This window comes from Chionomys nivalis, chromosome 18 (genome assembly GCF_950005125.1).
Source record: "Chionomys nivalis chromosome 18, mChiNiv1.1, whole genome shotgun sequence".
Lineage (NCBI taxonomy): Eukaryota > Metazoa > Chordata > Mammalia > Rodentia > Cricetidae > Chionomys > Chionomys nivalis.
In genome coordinates this window covers 16,468,165-16,481,075 of record NC_080103.1, presented here as the reverse complement: position 1 = coordinate 16,481,075, position 12,911 = coordinate 16,468,165, and the positions used below count along the sequence as shown (strand labels likewise).

The following is a 12,911-nucleotide window of genomic DNA, read 5'->3' as shown; positions in this document are numbered from 1 at the left end:
TAATTGCCATCTAAAGGCTTGGATTCCCCGAGAGATTCTGGGTTTGGGGACTGATTTGAATAATCATGTGTCCTTCCCAGGCTCTGGTTAGAAATCCTCTCTCTGCTTGTGAACTAATAGCAAGCTGTCAGTTCTGTCAGTGCCAGAATCAAAGACAGTAAGTAAACTTGAGTAGAGGTGTCAGGAGATATGATCCCCAGACTCCCAAACTTCCATGACCACCCGCCCCCCCCCCCCCCCCCCCGGACGCTCTAGCAAAGAACAAGAGCTGTTTGTTCCCCGATGCTTAAAGAAGTCAGCATGGGAATTCCTCCCCCCCCCCCCGCCCCTGCTGAGTGGGACTTCTGGGTTTGGGAAGGCGTTCACTGAAATGTACCACTTCTGCCAAGAACCAACTAGAAAAAGATGCTGGAGAAAGGAAAAGAACTGGCTGGGTGTGGGCACCGCTGCTTGCTGACCCCTTGGGTTGTCTGTACGGTAGGGAGTAGTTGTGATGTCGTTCTCATCAGATGCACTCAGGTCTGGAGCTATTCATCATCGTCATCATCGCTGTCATTGTTATCCTCATCATCAGAATTATCATCATCATCATCATCGTCGTCATCATTGTCGTTATCACCATCATCATCTTCCTCTTCAATGTCATCATCTTCAGTGTTGATCTTTCCAGAAAGCACATCCTCGATCCAGTCTTCCAGCTCCTCAGCTGTGGGCAGGTCGTCATCGTCTGGGATCTCCATCCAGACACTGTCAGCCTGCAGTGACACACAGAATGAACCAAGGCGTGAATGGGTAGAGGGTGAGACACACCAGGACTTTCTAAGGAGCTCTGTTGAGTAGGCCTCCAAGTCTCTCACACCTATCAGGGATATGTACAGATAGACAAACGGAAATGCCAAACTGCAGAACACTCCTGTGCAGTATTCTGTTTTAATAACAGCAAAAGAAATGGGCGTTCTACTACCCAAGAGAATGTAAATGTGCATACACATAAATTAATGAATGAATGAATCAATCTTCTTTCAAATTTCAAAAGTCAAGAAATGTAGAGATTGAGAGAACACTTACCACACGGCAGCAAAGAGACCTTGTTAGCTGGCCTTTATTCACAAAAAGAGCTGTGTGCACTGGGCTGCAGTGGGCCCTCGATTGTGGCTCCTCCCCACTGTTAATGTTGTTGAAGCTGTCCTACTTCTGTCTTGTTATGTATTATATGTCTGGACATCTAAATTTTTTCCCACTCTGTCTGTTCACCCCAGTAGCCCTTCCCACCCTGAGTTCATCCGTGCTGAAACTTCTGTCATCGGGGTCTCCTGACTGGGTGGCTGACTGCTAGCATGGGTTTCTGGACATCAACCTCTCCGTCTCTCTTAGGCAATGGTAGCTCTAGACATGAGTTGCCTGTATAAGAAGGTCTTGTTCTTTGGCTTGGAAAGTGAATACAAGAGAATGTTCTTGGGTGGATAGTTCAAGGTCAATGAGTCAGGTTGGACTAGCTCCATAAGCAAAGACATACACTCCTCGAGAAGATTGGGACTGGCTTGAGCCCAGGCTCAGGCTATACCAGCAAGCTCCTAGAGTTTGGGCAAGACCCAAGAGTTCTACTTGCAGCTGTAGACTCCTGACTGATCTCATAGTTGAGGTTGTATAACAGCCAATAGGGTGGCTGAGACCGCCTGACCAGGATTTGATTGGGATACTCACATCTGTTACATTCACCACCCCGATCTGTGGCTTGAACAAGTCAATTTTGAAAGTCTTCTCCCAGTAAGCGACAAGCTGCAGCAACAAAAAGACCAAGTTAGACAGTGGGCGGAGGGCTGGACTCACCTGCCAGCCTGCTGTAGTAACCCGGTTGTGATTGGTTGAATGCCTTTGAAACAATTGCAGATACTTAGGAAATTGAAGGCTAGCTCCATCTCTAAAGCACTTTACGCCTTAAACAAAAGATGCCACAGCATGAACTATAACAACATCAAACATAAATGCTTCCACCACTCTCAGGGAGACTAGCACAAAGATGGCCAAGGCCAACCCCCAAATTATAACTTGTTGGTAGTTTGTGGGTAACGAAAGAGCCATTTCTCTCTACCTCCCTTTAAATGTTCCATTCTTAGAAGCCCTTATCTTGTGCCTCTCTGTCACATGAGATGCCTGGGAAAACATTGATAGGCTGTAACTTGGCATAAGATGCAAACACAAGCCAGGTTTCTTCAGCGCAGTGTGGGCTCCGTCTGGACAGATCTCTGGCTGGGGCAGACCAGTGGAGCTAGTGGAGTCCATGAAGCTAAGAAAATGGAGCTGTTCAGGGGCAGAGGCTTCCCTAGTAAATGCGGGGCCTGCACGGAGTTGGTGTTATGGATCTGGAAATTAGAAATGCCTGGAAATTGCTTTGCAAGTACCCAGATAGATGCAGAACTGACCAAAAAAAATGACAGGTCATCTACAAGTTTGCATAATGAGACAGTCGGGGTAAACTGGAAATAACCCAGCAGAAAACAAACCAGCAAAGCAATGCTGTGTGCTTATACGGCCATGGCTTTCTTATGTTTACCCAGAGTTGTGCCATTGACCTTAAATGTTATGGAAGTCTCTGCCTTTGGTTCACTCAACCCCTGTGTGTATAGGATTTGACATTAGTGTTTTCTGTCTAATAACCAGTCATTGCCTATGCAACTCATAGCCAGAAAATAACCAAATTGGTATAGTTACCAGCAGTTAGCCATACCAGAAGCGATCAATAGACCAAGCTTTAACTTTATTATGGGTCTCAGTGGGACTTCCGCACCTGCTAGGTTTAGTTTAGCATCTAAGTGTTGCCCTTTCTCAGTAGGATAGGGGTTGTAACAACGCCTGTTTAAGGAGTGAGCTATGAGGACATTTCAAACAAATCTCTGTAATCTAGTACCTATGTGTTAGTCTTGAAGGCTCTTGAAGAGACTCAAGTTCAACCCCATGTAGTGTTGGGGATCCTGGCTCTTGGTGCAGCATTGAACTTGGCCAGTAGAGAATGTTCATTACAGTAGAGAAATAGCTTCCTGCGTTGTTATTATCACTGGGTTCCTATGTGGCATGAATTCTGTATGCTTTGTTTAAAACTAAGAATAATTAGCGCTTTCTTGCTATTCCTCATTGACAGAGATTAGACTGGGGTGGTAAAGTCACTGTGCCTTCCATGTGTGGTAGGCATGACGCTGAGTCTTAGAGAACTTGTGAGTAGCAAGCCAGGCATGGTTTCTGCCCTCAGACAGCACGTTCCTTTGCTTCATCAAGTTCTTAGCTCTACAAAGTGTTCACTTCTGACTCTATTCTCTAATAATTTAGGTTGTCTCTGGAGGCTCAGGGAGAGGTGGGTGGCGATACAAAAGGGCCATATTGTTGCTTAAAGAAGGAATGCTCCCAGCTCCCCTGGATGGGCCTCTCCAAGAGTAGTCACCTCTTGGCATCTCAGAAGTGTGGATACTGGTAAATCTGGCCACTGCCATGATTACATGAAGCCAAGGTCAATGCTGTCCTAAAAGCTTATGCACCCACTCCACATGCAGTGGCCTCTGGGTTTCTTCAAATGTCTTCTACTCTTTTAGTTTGTCCCTCACACTTGAAGACACTGTGCTAAACACAAATATGGATGGTGAAGGCCAACAGGGATGAGACCTTGGCCTGGGCCACTCACCAGTGGGAAGTCATCTGGGTCAATCCACAAGATGCTCAAGTCAGGGTTGTCAGTGTTGTCCCGGGCAACCTGTTTCAGGATCTCCAGGAACTCATAGCCATCTGAATAGGGTTCAAGAAAGTTGAGTCACCCAGTGCATGCAGCACTCCTCACGTGGAGTACAAGAGTATGGTTTTTCCATAGAGCTTTCATGGCCATCTGGTGCGTACCCTCAATTACAGAGTGAGTCTATAAAATGAGTCAGATGAAGAGCCACAGACATAAAGGAGCTCATACAAAGAAAGCCAGGGTAATTTTAAGCAGAGAAATTGAAAGGCACAGGGAAGTGGGCCCCTTTCTAAATGAAGATTTACCTTCATTCGTTCACCGGGAGATAAAAACTGAGTGGCCTTAGTGACAAAGGTCAGTCCCAGAGCAGAGGAAGCTCTATGCCTGTCCCCAATAATCCTCTGTTTTAAGCATGTGGCGTCCCTGGGTTCCCCACATCTGCTCTACGGACCGGGAACAGCCTGGAATTCCCAACGCCTTCAAACTGGGTCGGCCTCCCTCTGCTCCACAGCCCACTCCGGCACAAGCTCTGGTAGCGCCAGCTCTTCCTGTCCTCTGTCAGCAATATTCTCTGCCCCAGAGAGGGGATGAATCATAGGAAAAGCAGGGGCAGGCCTTCTGCACTTTGAGCCTGAGCCCCACAGCACACAGTTCTTTTTTCCATAAGCAAAAATTTTGCAAGAACATTCAGTAAGTGATACTGGAAATCCTGAACACACCCCCACACAGAACTAGAGCAGAGACAAGTGGTCTGATCCTGGCAGGTTCCTGACAAAAAAACACTGAGTGTGTGTGTGTGTGTGTGTGTGAGTTTGCACATGTGAGGAACATACGTCATATGTGCACATAAGTCCACATGAAGACTCTCTGGAAGTTCAGGGAATCCAGAAGAGAACTAATATTTTGTTAAACAGTTAAATTAAGGAAAATGAAAAAAAACTCAGGGAAGCAATCGTGAGCAACCAACGGCCAGTCCATCTCAGAACCTGAGCAGAGATAAGATCATGGTGGCAAATCTGGTGACGTTGTCTTGCAGGTGGGAGGAGAGGGCGAGTGGTGGTGACCTGCTTGGAACAAGGACCACAGAGGCAACAGGACAACAGACTTCTCGACAGATGCCAGTGTGTACAAGTGACGGTGATCCCACCCAGCTATGTGTGGGTACCACAGTGGCTGGGTGGGGCTAGAGGACTAATTGTAGGGTCAGCTCCTAGCAGGCAGTGATACACAGCTCAAAAGAGACATTTTAAGTTTGGTTCTAAACAAGCAAGCTATCTGTGATAGCTGAGTTTGTGGCCTGAGATTCACACCCCCGTACAAACACAGGGATTGTGCTTTAGAGCACGCGCATTTGCAGTTTGGAGGGTGGGGATGGCAAAAGCGTGGTTCTTATCGCCTGCATGTGGGCATCATTGAGAAAGCCAAGCTTCCCTCCTTGCTGCCCAAATGTCCTTGCTGCCGTCTGGGTACATTGTGGCCCCTCTTCTGAGCATGTGGTCATGTCTCAGCGGAAGAAAATAAGGGATTTCATGGGAGAGTTGTCTGTGGATTTGTGGATCCAAATGCATAGACCAGAAGAGAGAATTCCTCCCAGACACCGGCAATTATGACTGCACATCTTGGAGAAGAAAAGGACAATAATTGAGGTGACATGGCCAGTTCTCTGGAAGATGAAATGAAAACGGGAAAAGGGACCTGGGCAGGTTTTACAAATCACAAAGAAAGTGAGGTCCAACAACACAGACCTCGTTCAAATAGCTCAGTAAACGTGGACTGGGTCTCCTAGAGGGAGAGCAGAGATTCCCACGCCAAGGTTGCAGAGGGCCCGGCCAATGACCAGACCTACAGATGCTGCCATGTTCTCATGGAAAAGCTCACGTAATGCTGAGATCTCATTAAAGGAACATTACATACAAGATCACACCGCCCCTGCTGTCTCTATCCTAGAACAGGTTCAGCGATAGAAAGAAAAAGGTAGATCCAGTAAAAAATTGGGTTCTGCAAGAAAAAAAATACATTCAAATTTGTGTTAACCAAAAGAATTCATAGATGTGGCTTTATTTCCATGTTAAAGATTGTGAAAGGTTTGTGTGTGTGTGTGTGTGTGTGTGTAAAGAGAATATTCTTCATGTATAGGGAGAGCAAGGAAAACTCAAAAACCATTTCTTCCCAAACAAAATGAATAAAATTGACTTTAAAGGCACAAAGCTTCATCAAGTCCCACATGATTGGGACACAGCTGGAGGCAACTGAGCCAGGAAGGATCAAATGACTGTTTGCTGTATCAGTGACCTAGCTCAGAGGCCTTAGACTGTGACAGGCCACCTTTCAAAGCCAAGAAACATAATCGGTACAAGTAGATAGGAGTAGGCTAAATACAGACTCTTAGGCTTGAAGTTGTCTAGCGCAGGCACTGGAGGACTAGGATACCAGGGAATCACCCAAAAAGGAGACCTAATGTCCCCAGTAACCAGGCTGGTGAAGAGCCCCAGCCGGAATCCTCTGTCTCTCCCTTTTATTTCCAGGGTAGGTCCCTCTGCCCTTCCTACAGTCTGATCCCGGAGCTGTTGATCCTAAGAGGCACAAATCTCCATTTCTACACTAGCTCCTTTCTTGACAGACACTGGGCATTGCTCTTTATATGCAGAGTCTGCCACCTGCCACTCAGCCTTCCTCTCAGGGGCGCATTTGCACTGAGCACTCACTGGGTCCTGAGGATGCTTGCATTTCATCTTCCCATCTAGGCTGCATGGAGGATTTTGCTACCTTCATTTTTCCAGAGAGCTTGAAGGAGGCAGCTTGCCCCTGCCGTCTGTGAGTAAACAGCAGAGCCAGGAGTCGAACTCAGGTCTTCAGTCTACACACCTACAGACAGTTACTATCCGTCCTCCCTCTGAGGTCTCGGTATTCCTACCACATAGCTGCCATCTTCCTTCCTCGCTTCTATACCTGAGTTTCCCTGGATGTGAAACTTTGTCCTCAGGAAGATACAGGCCAGGTGAGAAAGGAGATACAGTGTGGCCTCTCTCCTGGAAGTGGGGGTGGGCTGCCTCTGCCCTTCTGACAGAAATTGGAGCAAAGCTCCTGTCCTGCTTCTGAGCATGCGCCTGAGGCCTGCCCTGTCTGCGGGGTCACCTCAGTGATGCTTTAAGTAAGCCTAGAGTCTCCAGGATGGCCTAAATAAAGAAGGCTGTGAGAACAGCAGGCCCTTCCCAGCCCCTAGACTGCAGGTCTGGAAGTTCAGGACTGAGGGCTGGGGAATGAGTGTGGCGCCAGGTTTCCCATGACAAGCAACTGGCCTCTGGGAATTGTATCCCTGTGTGACAAGAACCCAGTCATTATCCTTTCCTGCTTCCCTGGCAGAGGTTGGTGGGAACAGGCCTGCACCAGGCCCTAGGGGACCAGGTCTAGGTCACTCACAGTCATCTAGAGAAAGGCCCCATTTGCAGACGTGATTGTGTCTGAGACCGAGCTACGGCCCAGGAGCAAACAAACCTATCGTGCTGCCCAGACAGCCCCTTCCTCGCAGCCTCCTCCTGGCTGCTGGCTATACTCAGTCCATGGAGACTGAGGGTGCTCTTCCTGACTCCACACGATGGGCAGCTGTGGACTGAAGGTTCTCTGCCTGGGCTTAGGAAAGTTGTGGCCCTACAGTGGCCTCCTGCCATTGTCCAAGTGGAAGTGGGCAGCTAGGCAGGCCAGAGGTGAATATCACCCAGCTTGGAGGCTGCCTTCAAGGATGCTCTCTTTTCCTTAGGCGTGCCTTTGAGTTTCCATATGCTTCAGACCCAGAGCCAAGTTGAGACGCATAGGCGAATAAATTGCAAGAACCCCAGGGAAAGCCCCATGGGTCCTTGGTTGTATGGAATTCTCCAAAAGCAGAATTCTCCAGACTTGGGTCTTGTGCGAAGACCGTGAGGAGGTCACAAGGCTGGGAGTCCCTCCCCCCATTTTCAAAGAACTTCTATTGCGGTGAGACAGCCACTCAGAAGAAAAGACGCCACGGGGCCCGTGGCTTTGAAGCAGGTCCTGCCATTTTTTGTTCTTTGGATCCCAGAATTGGTGGGGAGAAAGTCAAATGGTACATTTTCACAATTCAGAGACACATGGAGATAGATAGAGGGATGGATTGCTGGGTCATAGTCCCAGTTTGACCACTTACTATTCATGAGAGCTGGGGATGATGTTTAACTTCACCGTACTTGTGCCCCCTCCTCTATATACTGGAGAATATGGAGTAACCGTTCCTATCTGCAGAGTTGGTGTTTGCTGGGCTTATAAGTAGCATTCAGCACCCAGCAATAATCAAATAGTGAGGTTGATATATCAAATTTAAATTATAGAGCTCCAAGAAGCACTTAGTGCTCCTATTTGAGACAATTGGTCTCTAACCCATTTTTGCAAGAACCCCAGGGCAGAAACAGCTCAGGGGCAGCAGGGCTTGAAGCCTCCTTCCAGGGCCTGCTGCTAAATCTGCTCAGGGTTTGCAGACGGCAGCCATCCTTGTGTTTCTAGCTTGTTAGTGTGAATATTCCCAATGCCCTTAGAGGGTTTCCATTCAGCACGCACTCATGTAGAACCGCTCTCAGCAAACCTTTCATCAAATATTGTAAAGAAGATGTCAGCCCAATGCAGACGCATCTGGGAACAGCGAGGAGGAAGACTCTTTCCTTTGCAAACCTGTCGTGCAGCTCTGCTCTGAGCAGCTTAAGAAAAGATGTGGGCAGAGGAGGGTGAGGTGCAACAAGCAGCTGGCATGGATGGAGGGCACGAGAACATCCTAATATCCTTCCCAGCCAGGCCGGGGAAGCTCACAGCAAGTGAAGACTCCAGGTCATGATATAGGGCCAGAGAGCAGATATGGATGCCCGCCAGGGAGACCCTCCTGCGCTCAGCCTTCTGCCGAGGGGAACACAAACTCTGGCTGTAAGGAGAGTTCTTGGGGGCCAGGACACTGAAGAGACCAATGCTGCTGCCCCGGAAGTTCACAGTCTGCCTCAGGGACTTCCGTGGACCCTAGGAGGATGCCTTGTTATTCACAGGACCCTCATGCTGCCAAGTGACTCAGCTGGGGTCTCACTTCCTTGGTACGATCTTTTGATTTCCCAGCCCTGACCCCTTCCCCACCACCCTGCAGCAACACCAGCAACACCGCACAAGCTTGCAGCCTCCAGCAGCTGGGTGGCTGTTGAGAAGGGCTATCAAAAAGAGGACCCACGAGGAGCCCTCAGCAAAGATAAACCCACTTTTCTGCCGTACCTCTAGCCCTGTGATTTCGTGCACAGCACTGAACTGGCTGCGTCTCTGTTCTCCTGTGGTTCAAATGTTGGAGGCAGAGGGGTGGAGAACGAGGGAGGCACTCCGAATGATCGCCTGGATGTCAGATGCCGCCTGAGAGAGGCACAGAAGTCTGCCTGCCTTGTGGTTAAGGGTGTGGACTGGGAAGTCAGACAACCCTCACTTCATAACCTCCCTTGGCCTCTGCATCCTCAATTGTAAAGGGAGAAGAACAATTAAACTTTCCTCGTTGGATTGTTGTGACGGCTATGGTCATCATTGCCACCTTCATCATACTCCTGATGCATTTGGACGTCACGAGGGCTGGCTGCAAGGTTGGCCTGGACTTAGAGACCCTGGGCAATATGGACCAGTCAGTGAGCCTTGACAGCTCACTTCCTCCCCTGACACCAGGATGATAAGAATAACCGGCACACACGGATCACAGAGTGGCTTCGGGGTTAACATGGCTGTTTCCTCACGGCTCCTCAACACAGACATTCTTTCTCTAAGAAGCAACTGCTATCCTGGACCCACCACCTTCCTCTTTCAGAAAGTGGGTGCAGTCTGGTTAGATAAGCCTTCTAGCGACCTGTTAGTCAGACCATAGGAATCTGAGTAACCAGCTGCAGGAATGCACCCTCCAGGATCTCAACCCAGCCTTGGGCCCCAAGCTGTACCTTGCTGCCCAGCAGGTAAACGCTGACTGACCCTAAAGTCAGGGACTTTCATTAGAACCCCGCTTCGGTTAGAGCCCTGAGTGCCAAGGCAGCCCCTGCCTCTGAAAGATCACGTTCCTGACCTCCCCTCCCAGCGTTGCTCTGTTCCCCAGAGACAAGCCCTGGCTTGGGATTTGGAGAGAAGGAAGAGCTTCAGGGCCCAGGGGTGTTTGCACAGGGAGGAGGTGGACGTCCTTGCAGAAGCCTGATTCATTAGGGCAGCAATCTCTGTCAAACAGGTTTCTGCAGTTCAGGGAGACCTCTTTGTTCTATTGTTCCAGACAGCCAGACAGGCCTCCCTGCAACCCTGGGAGGGGGCAGCGGGGCGACAAGGAAGCCCCCTGGAGTCGTGCCAGCAGGCAGCTGCCAGCAGTAACTCTGATCACACAACACCAAGGATCCGATTCTGTCTGATTATAGCCTGTAAACCTGGGGGCTGAGGGTAGCCAGGATCTGTAAAAAAAAGCAGCTGACACTACAGGAAAAATAAAAAAAAAAAAAAAAAAAGGAAGTCTAGATCCCAGAAATACTTGAGGAGGATTCTCAGCTCTGCAAGTTTATGGTGGGAAATTCAGCCTAGCAATGGATACTTAAGAGACTAGCTTTCAAACAACTTGACTTTGACGCAATAGAACATTACTCAATCTTAAAAAAAAATAGTCAAGATAGATACTATATAGTGGGAATACACACACACACACACACACATTATGCTAAAGACAAGATGCCAGATGCAAAAGGTTATATATGACTCCATTCACATGGAATGTCTAGAACAGATAATTAGACAGACAGTATGCAATTGGTGGTTACCTGTGGAGAGGGTCGGTAATGGGAATGACTGTCAATGGGTATTGTTGGTAAAGGGCTGGAATGAGATGGTGCTGACCTGCACCGCCTTGTGAGGATAAAATCCCCACTCTAGCTAGCTTTAAAGAGTGGCTGCTATAGGGCATACATTGTGTTGATTTCCAGAATCACATCATTAAGAAAGGTCTAACTACTTGCTCCGTAAACATCTGCAGGCACCTGCCCTGTCCAAGCCACTGAGGAATCAGGCTTGCACTGATGGGTAAGCCAATAGGTCCTTTCTTCCCAGCACCCTTGTGTTCCCTTAGACTGGGTTGAACTTCTCTGAGTCTCTGTATCTTCGTCTGAAGCTAAGATCTGCTTTGTTGACGTTGGTTGGCTGGCTAGTTTTGGGTTTAAGGTTTTTTGGGTTTTGTTTGTTTGCTTGTTAAATTTGAGACACGGTTTCATGGAGTCCAGGCTAGTCTTGGATTTGACACATGGCTGAGGATAGTCTTGAACTTCTGATCCTTCTACTTCTACTGAGATGACAGGCCCGCACCACCACACCCAGTTTTTGCAGCACTGTGGACAGAGCCCAGGACTTCCTGCACGCTAGCACTTCCCAGTCCTAATCTCTAAATAGTGCACCATGGCAATGGAAGTTCTTGGCAAACATATAATTCTGCATTTTCTGGAGCAGTGGTCCCAAACTTGATGATCCACCATGATTTGCCTCAGAGCAGAGGCCCATAAAACCACAGATTCTAAAGGTCTTGTCTGAACCAGCCCAAGAGGGCTTTGCTGTCAAGTTCAGGAAACCCTGTTCCAACTCTTTATGGCCAAAGCCTGGCTGCTAGGCATCCCAAATGACTAGCCTTGACTTCCCTGACTGCCTTCTGGATTGTTCCAGGCCTCCCCCACACGCTCCTCCTATCTGCTCTTCCACCTCCCCTTGAGAGGCTGCCTTGTGGATCACTGTTTTGGGGAACTAGCATTTTGACTCTTACAAAATTCACTGTTCTCTCCTTTCTCTTTCCATTGGTGTTGATAAGATGGAAACCAGGGAACGTTGCCCACAGTGCAAGAATAGCTAGGTTACCCTTCCAGCAGTAGAGAGACTTGTACTCTAAAAATGGATTGTTTGCCCTACCTGTCCTCTCTGTTTGGCAGATTTCTCTAGACCGTTCCTATGCACATGGTGCTTTCCAGAGGAAGACAATGCATTTTATCATTATGTTAAGGTCGGATTGGTTTATATAGGTTCCATCATAAACTGACACACACACGCACACCCTGTAAGACTAGGATGTTTTAATGCTCTCCTTGTGGGCTCATTCCCATTCTGAGTAGCTGCACACAATCAACACAAGCTGCCCACGGTCACCTTGAACTGCTGACGCTCCTTTCTCTTCCCCAGAGCTGGGATTACTGCCCAGCTGTGTGGCTGACAGTCTTTGCAGTTCTGCCCCCCTGGCTGAATTTGCTGCTGAAGACTCACTCATACCGACCGGGTGACCACTAGAGGGCGTCAATTTCTTGCAATCGAACTGATACTGAGAGGGCTTGGAAGCCGGTTCCTGCCAATGGCTAAACAGATTGGTGAGGGTGGGCATGGTGGCTGGCTAGGTACCCTACCTGGGTCACTCCTCTCTGCAAAGGCCACGATGTGGATCCCGTTCAAGTCATCTTCCTGAAAGAGGAAAGAATCAAAGGTTCATCTCAAGAGAAGAGATATATAAACGAGTGTGTCAGGGACAACAACATGGAGGCTGGCATGGAAAAGGGGCAGGGGACAGAAATGGACACTGAGGTGCAAAGAGGCAGGACAGGCACACGCAGAGGAAGCAGAGGCTGATGGGTGACTGGCAGGGCACATGGAACTTTGATAAGGGACTCAGATCAGTGGGTTTCTAAGACAGGACAACACACACAAGAGTCAGCAGTAAATAGTTCTCACGCCTGTGGTCTGGCGAGTCCCGAGAGCAGCAGCAGTGGGAAATTGGAAAGCGTGTCAGTCTGGCTTATCAGAGACTCCGAAGCAACAAAACTCTGGAAACAGCTCTAGCCAATCTAACAGTTTCAAGACAGTTCTGCGAAATTGACAGTTCTAATGTTCCCCACCAGGAGATATCATCAGGGATAGATCAGATTACAGACTCCTGAGCATGACTGGTGGATCCTGAACCCCCACCTTGAACAGTAAAGAACCATCAACTCAACTAGGATTTGGGTCTCTGGTGCCCACCCAAGAAAAGGGGAGAAGCAGAGCCCCTGGAGCAATTCACTACGTGAATGCATGGTATGAAGGAGGCCAGAAGAGGGTGTTAGATCCCCTGAAATTAAAAGTAGAGGCAGCTGTAAGGGATAAGCTGGATGTAAGGGCTGGGAACCGAACTCAGGTC

At 48.6% G+C, this 12,911-nt stretch overlaps 1 protein-coding gene across 1 annotated transcript in view; it reads right to left on the bottom strand.

Annotated features, from left to right (window-relative positions):
* Positions 1-341: 341 nt before the first annotated feature.
* Casq2 (calsequestrin 2) overlaps positions 342-12,911 on the bottom strand; it is a 55,201-nt gene continuing 42,631 nt past the window's right edge. Inside the window, exons 8-11 of the mRNA XM_057793594.1 lie at positions 12,145-12,199; positions 3,674-3,774; positions 1,705-1,779; positions 342-755 (exon numbers count right to left, since the gene is read on the bottom strand). Of these exons, the coding sequence (XP_057649577.1) occupies positions 528-755; positions 1,705-1,779; positions 3,674-3,774; positions 12,145-12,199 (459 nt within the window). The 3' untranslated portion in view covers positions 342-527. The remainder of the gene's footprint in view (positions 756-1,704; positions 1,780-3,673; positions 3,775-12,144; positions 12,200-12,911) is intronic.